We start from the raw sequence: 17,196 nt of genomic DNA, 5'->3' as shown, positions 1-17,196 counted from the left end.
ATCCCTTCCTCTTGTAACCAAGCTCACGCAAACCACCCCACCAACTCCCTCAGTGTCAATTTCCTCCTTCCCCAGGAATGCCAATAGTCCTGCAGGCCATGTCACTGGCAATTATGACGAGTCCTCTCCTGCCTGGGATTCCTCCGATGCATCCTTGCGTGTAACGCCTACTGCTGCTGGCGCTGCTGTTGTTGCTGCTGGGAGTCGATGGTCATCCCAGAGGGGAAGTCGTACTCGTAAGACCACTTTTACTACTTCCACCAAGCAATTGACTGTCCAACAGTCCTTTGCAAAGAAGATGAAATATCACAGCAGTCATCCTGCTGCAAAGCGGATAACTGAGGCCTTGGCATCCTGGGCGGTGAGAAACGTGGTTCCGGTATCCATCATTACTGCAGAGGCAATTAGAGACTTGTTGGAGGTACTGTGTCCCCGGTACCAAATACCATCTAGGTTCCATTTCTCTAGGCAGGCGATACCGAAAATGTACACAGACCTCAGAAAAAGACTCACCAGTGTCCTAAAAAATGCAGTTGTACCCAATGTCCACTTAACCACGGACATGTGGACAAGTGGAGCAGGGCAGGCTCAGGACTATATGACTGTGACAGCCCACTGGGTAGATGTATGGACTCCCGCCGCAAGAACAGCAGCGGCGGCACCAGTAGCAGCATCTCACAAACGCCAACTCTTTCCTAGGCAGGCTACGCTTTGTATCACCGCTTTCCAGAATACGCACACAGCTAAAAACCTCTTACGGCAACTGAGGAAGATCATCGCAGAATGGCTTACCCCAATTGGACTCTCCTGTGGATTTGTGGCATCGGACAACGCCAGCAATATTGTGTGTGCATTAAATCTGGGCATATTCCAGCACGTCCCATGTTTTGCACATACCTTGAATTTGGTGGTGCAGAATTATTTAAAAAACGAGAGGGGCGTGCAAGAGATGCTGTCGGTGGCCAGAAGATTTGCGGGACACTTTCGGCGTACAGGCACCACGTACAGAAGACTGGATCACCACCAAAAACGCCTGAACCTGCCCTGCCATCATCTGAAGCAAGAAGTGGTAACGAGGTGGAATTCAACCCTCTATATGCTTCAGAGGTTGGAGGAGCAGCAAAAGGCCATTCAAGCCTATACAACTGAGCACGATATAGGAGGTGGAATGCACCTGTCTCAAGCGCAGTGGAGAATGATTTCAACGTTGTGCAAGGTTCTGCAACCTTTTGAACTTGCCACACGTGAAGTCAGTTCAGACACTGCCAGCCTGAGTCAGGTCATTCCCCTCATCAGGCTTTTGCAGAAGAAGCTGGAGACATTGAAGGAGGAGCTAACACAGAGCGATTCCGCTAGGCATGTGGGACTTGTGGATGGAGTCCTTAATTCGCTTAACAAGGATTCACGGGTGGTCAATCTGTTGAAATCAGAGCACTACATTTTGGCCACCGTGCTCGATCCGAGATTTAAAACCTACCTTGGATCTCTCTTTCCGGCAGACACAAGTCTGCTGGGGTTCAAAGAACTGCTGGTGAGAAAATTGTCAAGTCAAGCGGAACGCGACCTGTTAACATCTCCTCCTTCACATTCTCCCGCAACTGGGGGTGCGAGGAAAAGGCTCAGAATTCCGAGCCCACCCGCTGGCGGTGATGCAGGGCAGTCTGGAGCGACTGCTGATGCTGACATCTGGTCCGGACTAAAGGACCTGACAACGATTACGGACATGTCGTCTACTGTCACTGCATATGATTCTCTCCCCATTGAAAGAATGGTGGAGGATTATATGAGTGACCGCATCCAAGTAGGCACGTCAGACAGTCCGTACTTATACTGGCAGGAAAAAGAGGCACTTTGGAGGCCCTTGCACAAACTGGCTTTATTCTACCTAAGTTGCCCTCCTACAAGTGTGTACTCCGAAAGAGTGTTTAGTGCCGCCGCTCACCTTGTCAGCAATCGGCGTACGAGGTTACATCCAGAAAATGTGGAGAAGATGATGTTCATTAAAATGAATTATAATCAATTCCTCCGTGGAGACATTGACCAGCAGCAATTGCCTCCACAAAGTACACAGGGAGCTGAGATGGTGGATTCCAGTGGGGACGATTTGATAATCTGTGAGGAGGGGGATGTACACGGTGATATATCGGAGGATGATGATGAGGTGGACATCTTGCCTCTGTAGAGCCAGTTTGTGCAAGGAGAGATTAATTGCTTCTTTTTTGGTGGGCGTCCAAACCAACCCGTCATTTCAGTCACAGTCGTGTGGCAGACCCTGTCACTAAAATGATGGGTTGGTTAAAGTGTGCATGTCCTGTTTATACAACATAAGGGTGGGTGGGAGGGCCCAAGGACAATTCCATCTTGCACCTCTTTTTTCTTTAATTTTTCTTTGCGTCATGTTCTGTTTGGGGGGTGTTTTTTGGAAGGGCCATCCTGCGTGACACTGCAGTGCCACTCCTAGATGGGCCAGGTGTTTGTGTCGGCCACTAGGGTCGCTTAGCTTACTCACACAGCTACCTCATTGCGCCTCTTTTTTTCTTTGCGTCATGTGCTGTTTGGGGAGTGTTTTTTGGAAGGGCCATCCTGCAGTGCCACTCCTAGATGGGCCAGGTGTTTGTGTCGGCCACTAAGGTCGCTTAGCTTACTCACACAGCTACCTCATTGCGCCTCTTTTTTTCTTTGCGTCATGTGCTGTTTGGGGAGTGTTTTTTGGAAGGGCCATCCTGCGTGACACTGCAGTGCCACTCCTAGATGGGCCAGGTGTTTGTGTCGGCCACTAGGGTCGCTTAGCTTACTCACACAGCTACCTCATTGCGCCTCTTTTTTTCTTTGCGTCATGTGCTGTTTGGGGAGTGTTTTTTGGAAGGGCCATCCTGCGTGACACTGCAGTGCCACTCCTAGATGGGCCAGGTGTTTGTGTCGGCCACTTGGGTCGCTTAGCTTAGCCATCCAGCGACCTCGGTGCAAATTTTAGGACTAAAAATAATATTGTGAGGTGTGAGGTGTTCAGAATAGACTGAAAATGAGTGGAAATTATGGTTATTGAGGTTAATAATACTTTGGGATCAAAATGACCCCCAAATTCTATGATTTAAGCTGTTTTTTAGGGTTTTTTGAAAAAAACACCCGAATCCAAAACACACCCGAATCCGACAAAAAAAATTCGGTGAGGTTTTGCCAAAACGCGTTCGAACCCAAAACACGGCCGCGGAACCGAACCCAAAACCAAAACACAAAACCCGAAAAATTTCCGGTGCTCATCACTAACCCTAACATCAGAATTGTGAACACAAGACATACATAATGCATAACGGAAAACCCAAGTGAAGGAGAAAAATCAAAAAACCTCCCGTGGACCTTGATAGAACAGCCAATTGAAATTAGGCCCCCTCGGAGGAAAAATTAAAAAATTCACTTCACACCCTCGATTCCTGAACGGTAAGCGTTCAAAAACCGACGAGTAAACACGTTTTTGGGTTAGCGCAACAGGCGCACCTACAACTTATCCAAACGGACATAAGACCTATAGGAGGCAGACTTCCAACGGCCCAGCTCCCGAATAGCCGCCGGGGATGAACCCGTAGCCGCTGCGTGGGTAGCCGCCCCAATCCGAAAGGAGTGGGTACCGAAGTCCGCCTCCCGGAAGCCCAACGCCGCCAAACATTTCTTAAACACAGCAGCAAATTGAAATTTCGTCAGCGGGCCGGCGTGCGCGTGCACCAGCAACTGGTCGCCCCCCGAAGGCCGCAACCGCTTAAACTCCTGCGTCAACCGCAGTGGGCAAACACCCGCTGCCTGCTGGGCCTCCACGGACACCCAGCGCCCCCGACCTGCTTGATCTGTCTTGGACCGCACAATCCTACAGAGCAACAGGCCATCCTGCATGCGCACATTCCCGTAAAGCAGACCCGACTCCCGAGATGCCTTGCTGCATGCCACTAACTCGCTCACTCGGAAAGCCCCAAAAAAGGCTAGGGCATACGCACAACTAAACAAAACCACCTCGAATTCCGAGGTCGCAATTTGAGGCAGCACACGCAGCAACTCTGTTAGAAGCTGCAACGTCACGGGTCGCGGGCGCCGGACGCAACCTAGCCCAACCTTTCAGCGCTCTGGAAAGGACAAAAGACCCGGTGGGGTCCGTCATCCCGTGGAGCCGCGAGTGAAAAGAAATGCCCGCAAGGGCAGATGCCATGGCCGCTTTTGACCTACCCGTTTGGTAATGTTCCCAAACAAAGGCCATCAAGACGTCAGCCGAGGACTCACCTGCTACACTGTACCTACTTTGAAAGACCGACCAATCACGCCAGGCTGCATCATACGCCCTGAGAGTGGAGGGAGCCAAAGCACACCTGGCCAGAGCAGCTAACCCGATTCGACAATCTGCCAGACAGAAGGCGGGCACGGTAAACCCTCCGCCGCCGCACCCGGAACCAACGCCCGAAACTTGTCAAATTGGAACCGAGACAATGCATCCGCAATTCCGTTGTCGATTCTGGGAACGTGACGGGCCCTGAAATTAATATTGCGCCGTAAGCAAACTAACACTAGATGCGGTAGCAGCCTCAAAGCCTGCGGGGAGGAGGAACGCTGATTATTAATCGCGTGTACCACCCCCAGGTTGTCGCAACGAAACGAGATGTCCCGATTCGCAAACTGGCGGGCCCACAATTCAAGAGCCACTATGATCGGGAACAATTCCAGCAAAAGGAGGTTCTTGGTGAAACCCCGCGTTACCCAAGAGGCCGGCCAGGCAGCAGCGCACCATGCCCTGGCAAAAAACGCCTCAAAACCTTGACTGCCCGAGGCATCCGTGAACAATTGGAGCCACCTGCTGGAACAACAAGGAGAAGGCCACAAAACCTCCCTGTTGAAGGACAACAGGAAAGAGACCCAAATCCGCAAATCATCCCTGATCTCGCGGGAAAGGTACACGGTGTGATGCTGCCGGACCGTCCCCGCCGTGGCCCGTTCAAGTTTGCGACAGAAAACCCTACCCATGGGGATAATCCGGCACGCAAAGTTGAAAGAACCCAGCAAAGACTGCACCTGCTTAAGCCGAACCCTGCGCTTGCCTAAACAGTCAGTAATTAAACCCAAAAGCTTACGCACTTTATCCTCGGGTAGGCGACAGCAACCCCCCACCGTGTCTATTTCAATTCCTAAATAGCTAAGACAAGTGCAGGGGCCCTCACACTTGTCCGGCGCGACGGGCACCCCCAAACTTTCGAACAAGGACCTAGCCACCGACAGAATATCCCCACAGATCGAACTGCCCCCCGGACCCACAAAGAGAAAGTCGTCCAGGTAGTGAGCCACCCCGAGTTGGCCGGAGGCGGCCTGGACGCACCAGTGCAAAAACGTGCTAAAACTCTCAAAGTAGGCGCAGGAGACCGAACAACCCATGGGGAGACACCGATCCACGTAAAACACGCCCCCCAGTTTGAAACCCATAAACCGCAGGGAATCCGGATGCAGTGGAAGTAGCCGGAAAGCCGACTCCACGTCCAATTTTGCCAACAGGCCCCCCGGACCACAATCCTGCACCAAGCGCAGAGCGTCATCAAAAGACTGATAACGTACCCTGCACACAGCCTGCGGAATGGCGTCGTTAACCGAAAAGCCCGGAGGGTGCGACAAGTGTTGTATCAGGCGGAACTTGCCCGGGGCCTTCTTGGGCACTACCCCAACGGGGGGGAAATGCACAAAGAGGGTAGAGGGGGAACGGCGTAGGGCCCAGACATGCGCCCCAAGGCGATCTCCCCGTCCACCTTCCGCCGGACCTCCAGTGGGAATTCGCGAGCCGATTTAAAATTCTGTCGCGCCACCACGTGCACCGAATCCGAAATGGGCAGACGAAAACCGTGTCGAAAACCCTCCAAGAGGAATGACGCTGCCGACTTGTCGGAGTATAAGCTCAGCCAGCGCCGCAATTCGGGAACTCGAATCGGGGAGAAGGCCTTACTTGCCAATTCCCCCGGCCTCGGCTGGAGTGGAGGGCTTACCGCTCGCCGACGAGGTGCAATCTTTGGCCGGGTGACTGGCCCCGCACAACTTACACGAGTGGCGAAAACGACAATTCACCCCCTTGATGCATTTGCCCTCGTTGTAGGCAAAACACTTCCCTTTCCCCATCAAGCGGGAACCCGGAGCCCCGGCCGCCCCGGGCTTCTTGACCGTGACGTCCAGAGTGGGCTTAACCTGCTGTGTGACCTCCAACCACACCTCGACATCCTTAAAACCCGCGGGCAGGATGGGGTTGCCATCCTGATTACGACGGAATTTCTCATCGTAATCCCGCCAAGCGGAACCCTTGGATTTTAAGTACATGTCATGTACTAAAAACAAGTATTTAACTAAATTGGAATACTCCGCGGGTCGCGATTCCGTGTAGCAAGCAGTAAAAACCAAAAACCCGCGCAACCACTGGTGAAAATTGCGGAAAGCACTTTCCCCAATGCCACCCGGTTTCTTAGCCGCGTCAAAACCCTGCCGCATCTCATCCGTAAGGGTGAAGATGTCAACGTACTTCCCCTTCCGGATTTTTTCTTGAATCCGCTTACGAACCCCCGCGTAACTGCCATGTTGGCGCAATGCACCATCTCCGTATAACGGGGGGGGGTCGGGGGGAATTGCCGACGCCGGCGCTGCCACTTTCCGCGATTCCTTCGCCATGCGCCGCGCGATAAGTCTAGCTAATTTACGCGGGCGCCGCGGAGAACCCGAAGAAACACTGCTAGACGATGAGGAAGAAGAACTAGATGAACAGTGTGAAGGAAGAGCGTGCTCACCAGTGTTTGAAGGACCCGGAACAGCGTCGACAGTTGCACCCGACTCCGGTGGTGGCAGAACTTCCCCTGTCGATGCCGCAGCCGCGGCCCTCTCCGACCTCCGTCCCCTACGTGACGTAGCCCCGGAACCGGCCAGCACCTGTCAGGAAGAAACAGAAGGGACAACAGGCGCGGGGGAAACCAGCGCATCAATGGCAATGGGGTTAACAGGCGGGGGAGGAGGCCAAGCCCAGTCGCTCCGCGGCGGAGGGCCAGCGGGAAGCGGCGGGGGAGGACCCCCAACTGAGGGGTACGCAACGGCGTGGGGGAAGGCAGCCCCGACCCCTGCAGCGCCCCCAATGGTGTAAGCAGGTCGCCATGAAGGATGCGGCATGTAACTGACCGCCCCCGAAAATCCAGATGAAACCGGGAGAACTGGGGAGGGGCAGGGGGGGGGGCGGAAAAAATTGTGCCAACGGATTCGCCCCAGCCGGGGACGGCCCGGGATGCGAGCCCGCAAAGGCAGGGAGGGAACCGTAACTTGGGGGCCGCCGACCGACCACGTGGGCTGGACGCCGGCGCCCGAGCTGGCAAAGTACGGGAAAAATTGTGGGGCGGACGTCACCGGTAGGCCCATGGAGGGCGCTCCGGCAGCCGAAGGGAACGCCGGCACAAGAGGCCAAGGAAGGCCACCGGGGAAAAAATGGCCCCCAGGGAAACCTTGCAGCGCGTCTAACGAGCGAGCAGGGCCGGGTAGGTGGAAAGCCGCCGCGATGGACGACTGAGTCGCCACCAGCTGCAACGCCCCCAGCGGGCCTGGGGTAGGCGCCTGGAGCCCGACGCCCGGGGACGACGCCACGGGCAGCCGAGCAACGGGCGACTGGGGGCCCAGCCAAAAGGCCCCCGATGCGGGAGTCCCATCCGGGAACCCCCGCCATGCAACTGCAGGAGGGGCGGGCGCTGCGGCAGCCCCAGCCACGCCCCACGCCCCGGAAATACCAGGGCCCGACCCCAGCACCCCATCCCCAACCCTGTACCTGGGCGCCACAGGCCCCCTCGCAGGGAGGGGTCCATTTACCTCAGCAACGGTTCTGGGGACAGAGGGCACCTCACCCTGCTGCCCCAGATTCATATGCCCCACTTGTGCGCCAGACCCCCGCTCGCCCTCCGCAGCCCCGCCGCGGCTGCCCGGCACCACGTGGGCGCCCGAGCCGCCGCTCAGAGCCGCTGGCGGGGAAGGCAGGGGAGACCCGGCGCTGACTAGCGCGCCGGGCGAGGGAGCTGCAGGTGGAGCTGAGGCTGCCGGGGACGCCGGCGACCGCGGCCCGGCCGAGCTGCGCGTCTCGGCGAAGCGCGCAGAGCGGCCGCTGGCCGTCGTAGTCAACCTCCGGGGGGCAGCACTACGGGAGCGGGAGCGGGGGTGCTCACGGCCTCCACGAGGCGGCGGGGGGGGGGGGGGGGGAGCGGAGCGGCTAGGACTCGGCATATCAGGAGGTGGGGGGGGAGCAGCAATATAACCAGTGTAATTCACAGATAGTAAGGACAACACAAAGGATGGGGGGGGGGAAAGGGGTGCAGAATAAAACAAGCAATATGTGGAGATAACAACAACTAAATTACAGTACTAATGTACTTATCATTCCTGGGCCATACAATGAATGGCAAGAGGAAGTCTGAGACACATGACCCTGCCCTATATACTATCCTAAGACCAACCCATTACACTTGATGGACAACCCTCTAATCCAATAGGAAAAAACCACCGGAAAAAACTGATCTGCCTAGCAACTGCTTAGTCATCAAACAACCAATCACAAAAAGTTGGGCTCTTATATGGCCTCAGGCCTATTGCGGCCTTCAGCTAATCTTATCCCAACATTGGAATAAAGTTGAGGTGAGTTTTTCTTTATGGATGGACGCCTCCAGCCAATCCATGGTAAACAAAAAGAATAGTCTAGATGTTACCATTGAGAGAGTGGGAGCAGAATCATGTATACACTGCTGTAAAATAGCTTTTCTGCTGGCCGCTGACAATATCACAAGAAGCTTTTTGGTGGTCCTTGGGATGTCCGTCTGGTCCGCTAAACAGCCAAACAGAGCCCAAGACATAGTGCAACGAAAAGACACGCCTAGCATCGTAGTACCATATTTATGTACCTCATGCCAAAACTTTCCAATTAAGCCACAATCCCAAAAACAATGCAAAAGATCCGCCCCTTCAGCCAAACATTTGGTGCTTCTCGCGTCTTCCGAGATGCCCATTAAATGCCGGCGATTAGGTGAGATATAGGCTCTATGGAGCATTTTATAGGCCATTTCTTGGTACGAGCTAGCTGGAATGAGTTTCAGAGTCAGCTGAAAATTAATTAAGAGGGACTCAGGGGTGACCGATGGGATGCGGGAGGACCATTGGGACAGTTCTGGAAGATCCGTAGTAGGGTCAATTTATATGCGTATACGTGCATAAATAGTTGAGATACAATAGAAGCCAGAGCGGAGAAGTATGAGAAGAGGATCTAGAAGATCATAGTCCGTCAATTTGGGCAAAACGGTTTTAAGGTAGTGGACTGCCTGGAAGTAGGAAAATTCCTGTCGAGGGTGTAAGCCATATTTATCCCTCGCTTCAGCAAAGGACAACGGGAGGTGGGAGGCATTAAGCAAGTCGCGTAGGTTATGGATGCCAGAAGAATGCCAGTCAGTGAAGGGTCTCAAGGCCCTCCCCTCCTGAAACTCCAGGTTGCCGACCAGGGATAGCGAAAGCGAGTAAAAATATTGAAGTTTAAGAGGCTTTCTTGCCATTCTCCACGCCTGTACAATGGGAAATAGTAATAAATTATTAGTGATACTTGAGGGCAATTTGGAAGGTCTGGCATGTAGTATGTAACTGAGAGATAGAGGAGGGCAGAATTGTGAATCCAGAGTGGAGTCAGTATAGTAGTTGTTATCTCCGAGCCAGTTCAAAGCAATGCCAAGGAGACAGGCAAGGTTATATTGTTTGATGTTGGGCAGGTTAACTCCACCTCTAAGTACTATTTGGGACAATGTTTTCATACTAATCCGGGGTCGTTTTCCAGACCAGATGAAATTGGTAATGGAAGTATTCAATGAGGACAGGTCTGAGCTAGATAATAACAAATGAGTCATCTGTAAAATATAAAGAAGTTTTGGGAAGCTAGCCATCTTAAACAGATTGCAGAGTCCTAGCAAGTTGAGAGGAAGGGTTTGCCAAAGACCAAGTTCAGTCTTAATTTTGCGCAAAACCGGGGAAATATTGTACCGATATAAATGACAAGGATTTGAGAGGAGCGCAACACCTAGAAAGGTTATGTAAGTAGTCGCCCATTTAAAGGGAAAGGTGTCGCCCCATCCTGTTCTCGCCCGTCCAAATATGGCCAATGCCTCCAACTTCCCATAGTTAACAGAAAATCCCACGAAAGAAGAAAAGCGGTCAATTGTGGTGATCAGTTGGGGGATCGAAAGGCGGGGGTCAGACAAAAAAAGGAGAAGGTCATCAGCAAATGCCACCACCCTCAATTCCCGAGTGCCCACGGCAATGCCTTTGTGTTCTCTATGTAACAGAATAGACCTGATAAGGGGTTCCACCGCCAGAATAAAGAGAAGGGGAGACAACGGGCATCCCTGTCTGGTGCCTCTTTCCAACGTGAAGGGGGCGGATGCTACACTGTTAACTAAAACCTGTGCCACAGGGTTAGTGTAGATAGTCTGCACCAAGTTGTGAAACAATGGGCCAAAGTGTTGGTGGAGAAGCACTCTAGCCAGATGAGGCCAGGCGATCTTATCAAACGCCTTTTCTGCATCTAGATTTATAATAATATTACTTTTGGCCTGACAAAGATGAGTGTGAGAAATTGCGGCCAGGGCTGCTCTTATTCCCTGTGTGGATTGTCTACCCTTGACAAACCCCATCTGCGCAGGAGAAATTAGACGGGGTAGGCAGGTCTGCAATCTGTTAGCCATTATTTTAAAGTCCTGGTTGAGGAGCAAGATAGGGCGATAAGCGCCGACCAGGGTGGGATCCTTGCCAGGCTTTGCAAGTACAATAAGTCTTGCCTCATTAAAACGGATATCTCCTGTCTTAAGGATATGGTTATATAGCTTAGTCAGAACAGGGAGTACGTCGGCAGTTAGCATCTTATAAAATTCGGCACTAAAGCCATCAGGACCAGGGCTTTTCCCATTAGGGAGGGATTTAATGGTGGCCTGAACCTCATCATCAGTGATAGGAGCATCTAATAAGTCCCTCTCCTCCGATGTGAGCTCAGGCAGCTGCGCTTCGTTCAAAAAGGACTGGCCATCTAGCTTACTATCAGCCTCCGCAGTATAAAGAGATTTGTAAAAGCTCATAAAAGCAGAGCAGATATCAGTGGGATTGGAAAGGATAGTTCCAGAACTGTGTAGCGCATCGACCCATGTTTTATTCCGTGGCCCTCTGACTAAATGAGCCAGAAGCTTTCCTGACTTATTCCCCCACCTATGGAATTTATTCCTGCTATAGTCATAGCTCATTTGGGCATGTTCAGTAAGGAAGGTGTCATAGATTTGCTTTGCCATGAGGTACGTTTCCCTGTGGATAGGACTATCGCATTGTATATAGTTACGGTAAGCCAGCGTGAGTGCCGCACTCCGCTCTTGCAATTTAGCGTTAAATTTCTTGCGTTTAGAATTAACATAAGAAATAATATGTCCTCTAAGGACAGCCTTAGAGGCCCCCCAAAAAAGTGGGGTATTAGATTCTTGTTCCAAATTGTCAGTGACATAGTCAAGCCAGGTATGTTTAAGATGCAGCAAGACATCTTCGGAGTGCATAAGATATGCCGGGAACCTCCAACATTTGGAGATACATTGAGGTAGAGCTAAGTGTAGGGATAGAGTTACGGGGGCATGGTCTGAAATAATAATGTCTTTGACCGAGGTGTGAGATACTTTAAAGAGCAGATGTTTAGATAAAAATAGATAGTCAATGCGAGAGTGGGTGGAATGTGGATGTGAATAAAAAGAATAGTCCCGAGTGAGGGGATGATGTATATGCCAAGGGTCTAGTAAAGCAAGTTGGGAACAGAAGGAGAGAAGAAGAGTGGAAGACGAACCGGATCTGTTGGTACTCACCCCTGATCTGTCTATGGACGGATCGACGACCGTGTTGAAGTCACCCCCTAAAATCAGATTCTGACCTCCCCAAGATAGGACTCTCCGGAGAATATCTGCAAAAAAAAGGTTATTAGATCCAGTAGGTGCATAAAGGTTCAAAAAGGTATAAGTCGTGTTATCAATAGAAACATCCAGCAAGATAAATCTTCCTTCGGGATCAATACATTTTTTAAGAATGGAATAGTGGAGATTCCTGTGAAAGAGAATGGCTACACCCCTAGTTTTGTTAGTATAAGGAGCAGAGATGCACTCTCCAATCCAAGGGGCTTTCAAGGAGACAGAGGAGTCGCATAACCAGTGTGTCTCCTGCAATAATACAATGTGAGGGGTCATGTGGGAGAGGTGCGCAAGCACCTTTTTACGTTTAATGGGGCTATTAAGACCCTCCACGTTCCAGGATATTATATTAAAATCAAAAAGTGGGGCAGTTACCGGGCCAGAGGGTTGGGAAGTGGTATTATCAGTCATACTACCCTATCCCCACAGGAGGAGAACAGAGCAGCAAGATATCATAGTTAAATCGGTGGCCCTCCCAGTCCCAGCGAGCAGGGAGGGGCCAACCCATGGAGAACCGAGACCTAGCACTCCAGCAAGCAAAACATAAAGAAAAGTAAACATAAACATTCAAGAACAACAAACCAAAAAACAAAAAACACATAGAAGCATAGCCTCTGACATACATAAATGGTATGCCAATAGCGTATCCTTAACACTGCGTGACCCACAGATGATAACATTTGAAAGAGGAAGCAAACATAAAGGAGAACTTCAAAGTCAAGTATCAAAAGCAGCAAAGTGGACCTTCGCCGCCAATGGATCATCGAAAAAGAGCGGTTTTCCATTTTGAAAGACTCGAAGGCGGGCCGGGTATAGTAAGGAGAACTTGACTTTGTCCTCAAACAGTTGTTTGCATAATGGGGCGAACTCTCTGCGCCTATTAGCGACATAGGTGGAGAAGTTCTGGAATATGAGCAATCTTTACCCCTTGTAAAGTATAGACTCCGACTTGCGATAGTGATCTAATAGCTTGGTTTTGTCCGCGTAATTGAGAATTCTCATAATAACAGGGCGAGGGCGTCCAGCAGAGTCCCTGCGCTCAGGACCAAACGATGAGCCCTTTCAATGGCTAAAGGTGATCCGTGGAGGTCCATGTCCAGGTTTTCTGGCAGCCATGTAGAAAGAAGGTCTAGCAACGCATGGCCCCTCACCGACTCCGGAATGCCCACCACCTGCAGGTTATTATGACGGCTCCGATTCTCCAAGTCGTCGAGCTTGTCAGTAAGGCTTTTAATTTCTTTAGTTTGGGTCTCTATAGTAGTCTGTGCATACAGTAGGTCATCTTCCAGCGTCGAGACCCTCTGCTCAACATTATCTAGACGGCCATTGTGTTGGGTCAGTTGGGTCAGGGTGGAGTCAATGGCCTCCTTGATGCCCGCCAATTTTTCATCAAGGAGAGGCCCCAATACCGCTGCAATATCTGTGGGTTTCATTTTAGGCTATTTGGTAGTCGCAGTATTGGTACGTTTCCGTTGGGAACGAGAACGAGTGGTGGAGCAGTCAGAGTCGGATGAATTTCTATGGAGAGTATCTTCACGGACTCCCGATGCAGGGCCAGAGGAGGACATAGGTGTGGACACCAGGAATTTTTCCATGTGAGGTCACAAAGGATAAAAATACTCTATAGGTGGTAGAAGTCGACGCAGAGAGTAGATTGATGAGGGTCACAGCAGTGAAAAGGACAATCTAGAGAGTTACATCTTCATGAGGTAAGGAGGCATGGTAAAGGTTCCGTGCTGTTAAGACGTGAAGGAGCAATATGGCGGAGACGCCCACATTACATTGCAGCGTGACAGAACGGAGCAGCAGGGGGTGATGACCATGAGCCCACCATTGATATATGTTGTAAAAGACAGAGGGTAATGATCCAAGTACCTGAAGAAGGGGAGGGGGGAGAGTTCCTCACCACACCGTCAGTGTGTTTCAATGGCGACAGTGCAGCTCCCGTCTCCCGCCATCACAGAACCCCAGGGTGACCAGAAGGTAATAGACAAAAAAGGGGGAAGGGGGGGAGGGGTGGGGCCGGGTCGTCAGAAGATGCGGGGTACCAGGGATAAGCACAGTAGCTTGGGCCTCCGGCAACTGGAGAGGAGGCAGAATGCAACGCCAGTGTCTGCGGCGAGGGTTAGGCCGGCTGTCCGTGGGCAGAGGCTTCAGGTGGGGAATGAGGAGGGACACCTTACCAGGTACTGCGGCTGGCTGAGTGGTGCTGGTGCCCTCTCCTCCGGTCCCGCGAAGCTGTCTGCTGTAATCGCGGGAATATGGCCGCCGGGATCCGCCGCCTCGTCAGTGAGGGAGAGCCCGGTCCCCTGTTCTAGATGCCCCAGCGGGGTCAGCGGTCGCGGGCTGAGCGGGTCCGGACACGACCTGCAGTCCGGTCCAAAAGCGAGGAGGGAGGCTGTTTGGCTCCAAATGCCGCTGTCGTCGCGTTCCCGGAAGTCCAGCGGGGCTAGGCCAAAATCGAGGCCCCGGCTTGCTGACAGGTTGCAGGCCGCAATCCGCGGGAGCCTCCATGGCGCTCCCCGTCTGCGCGGCCGCAGATATTCAGCTACAGGGGGGTCAGGAGGGAACAGTGGAGGGACGGGAGAGGTGAAGAGACGGGTCTGAGCGGGCTAGGAGGGATAAAGGGTTGTATGAAAGCAGGAGCTAAGCAAAGCTGCGACTGCTCTCCTGCGGTGCTAGGCCACGCCCCCGAAGTGGTTCTTCTTGATCTTTCCCTATTTTATCCTCCAAATTTTTGTTCTCCATTATTTTTTGGGAGTTATATAACACAATATGCGGCACAGGAATGACTGGAATGACTGATGAGACAGGACACTACCACTGGTCTGATGCAGCACAACAGGTTGTTGTTATTATTATTATTATAGGCAGCAGTGGACATATAGCAGCAGCGTATATCATCACTGGAATTACTGAAGACACAGGACACTACCACTGGTCTGATGCAGCACAACACGTTGTTGTTATAATTATTATACTACAGCAGTGGACATATAGCAGCAGCGTATATTGTCACTGGAATTACTGATGACACAGGACACTACCACTGGTCTGCACAACACAGCACCACTTTATACAGCTACACTGGATATACAGCAGCAGTCAGAGAACACCAACACTGTGAATAGCTGGACTGATGCAGCACAATACACTGGCTACACGGGTCTGGTCTGCACAACACAGCACCACTTATACAGCTACACTGGATATATGGCAGCAGAGAACACCAACACTGTGACTGCCTGGACTGATGAAGCACAATACACTGACTACACTGGATTGGACAACACTTGCCACCCCACTTTCCCGCCCCAACACACAGACACTGAACACTGAGGACACGTCCTCTCTATACACTCTCCGAGACTGGAGTGAAAATGGCCGTGACGTGCGGCTCCTTATATGGAATCCAAATCCTGCGACAATCCGACAGCGGGATGATGACATTTTGCCGCGTTCGGGTTTCCCAGTCAGGCGGGAAAACGCGAGCCGGGCTCGGATCCGGACTCGGAAGGCAAAGTCCGGTAGGGTCCCGCTCATCTCTATTTAGGATAAGTAGTGAGAGATTGGTTAATTAGATTTCACTTTTAATTTAGAGCGTTCTACACTTTTTATAGAAAAGACAGAATTGACAAAATGGCCTTCACCTTGCGTCCACAGGTTTGGCTGGTCTGGATGCCAAGTCTAGTGGAAGAATGGGAACTCGTGCCATGGTCTATTACATGTCCACAACCATCCTAGCAGCACTGCTTGGCGTAATCCTTGTACTTTCGATTCACCCTGGAAACCCCAAACTGAAGAAGCAGGTCAGCATCTCAACCAAAAATGAAGAGGTTTCCAGTATCGATGCGTTTTTGGACCTTATCAGGAACCTATTCCCGGAGAACTTGGTACAAGCGTGTTTTCAGCAGGTATGAACTTCATATGTTAGTTTCATTGCTGAGTAAAACTTGTTTACTGGATAATGTTTGTACTGTATGGCTAACGGTCCAGTGATACAATACACTCTATAAGCAATATTTATCACAGGGCAACATCAACAGAGTTCAGTGTAGAGTTGGGGACTCTGGCTTAGTAAGGGTAGTGGGTTTGTTATCGTTAATGGTTTTAGATATAAACGACACACAAATATTTAATTTGATCGCAGGTGATAATTGTACACCACCCTGTTTGCTGTCAGGTGGTTAGAACGGCCAAGAACTGAGTGTGGCCTAGGTACTGTGAGGCGTGGCCAAATCTGGGACACATAGCCACGCCCCCACCAGAAAAGGAAAAAAAGCTGCAAAAGGGACAAATTTAGCAGCAGGCCCGACCCCTCAATCATGCCCAGGCCTGGGTAATCAGTAACCCCCTCTCTGTGCCCCTGCACGTGGTCTACACAGCTAGTTTTTAATTCTGGTACACTGTAAGCATAGCCTTAGGTTGAACAATTGCATTACGTGAACTTTAAGCAACTATTCACGTTCATTGACTAATAAATCAAGAGATTATTCACACATTCCTGCACGTTTAACGTGATTTAGGACAGGAAATGCAAAAATGGAATGAAATGTGCTCTCGATGTGCTCTCTATGCTGCATAAGGGAATTTTTTTTTTTGTTACTTACTTTCCTCAACATGAGCATATAAATTACAATCACTACCCTGACTAAGGTCACCTGATCTCTGAGTTAGAGTTCTTACTCCAGCAGGGGAGCATTTAGGGGTGAGGGCGCCCCTAATCACAACAGTAACAGCCGTCCGTCCCCCCTCCCTCCCACCGCGCCTAATTTTATTATTTTCATTGATTGATTATAAGCCCTCATTTGATGATAGCAATTTAATAAAATAATTTAAAAAAGCCACTATGACATTTTTGTTTTTAATTATGTATACATATTTACTAAGTTACTGGTGCATTTCAGTCTGACAGTACCAATACATGCATCCATGTACCTCCCCTAGGCACGTACCTCAGGTGCCTAATGGGAAATTCCCCACTGTACTCCAGTTACATGATGGTAGAAGAACAGGCATGTGGGAGAGGGGGAGGCATTTCAAAAGCTTTTGTGCCTTCTACATCTGTCTTGTTACTGTGGTAGCCATGGTAATCTCATGATCTTTAGCAATCTTTGAGTTACTAGCATCTTGCAGAAAAAAGTAAGCAAAAATAATCTTACCATGATTCCTCCAATTGGCAATTTGAGTGCATAGCCCA

At 51.0% G+C, this 17,196-nt stretch overlaps 1 protein-coding gene across 1 annotated transcript in view; it reads left to right on the top strand.

Moving 5' to 3' along the window:
- The window catches only part of LOC134966018 (excitatory amino acid transporter 2-like), a 148,278-nt gene that overhangs the window by 45,040 nt on the left and 86,042 nt on the right, over window positions 1-17,196 (top strand). The window contains exon 3 of the mRNA XM_063942468.1: window positions 15,660-15,910. Coding sequence (XP_063798538.1) covers window positions 15,660-15,910 — 251 coding nt within the window. The remainder of the gene's footprint in view (window positions 1-15,659; window positions 15,911-17,196) is intronic.

The sequence above is a fragment of the Pseudophryne corroboree genome, chromosome 10 (assembly GCF_028390025.1).
Source record: "Pseudophryne corroboree isolate aPseCor3 chromosome 10, aPseCor3.hap2, whole genome shotgun sequence".
Lineage (NCBI taxonomy): Eukaryota > Metazoa > Chordata > Amphibia > Anura > Myobatrachidae > Pseudophryne > Pseudophryne corroboree.
This window is presented reverse-complemented; position numbering and strand designations above follow the sequence as displayed.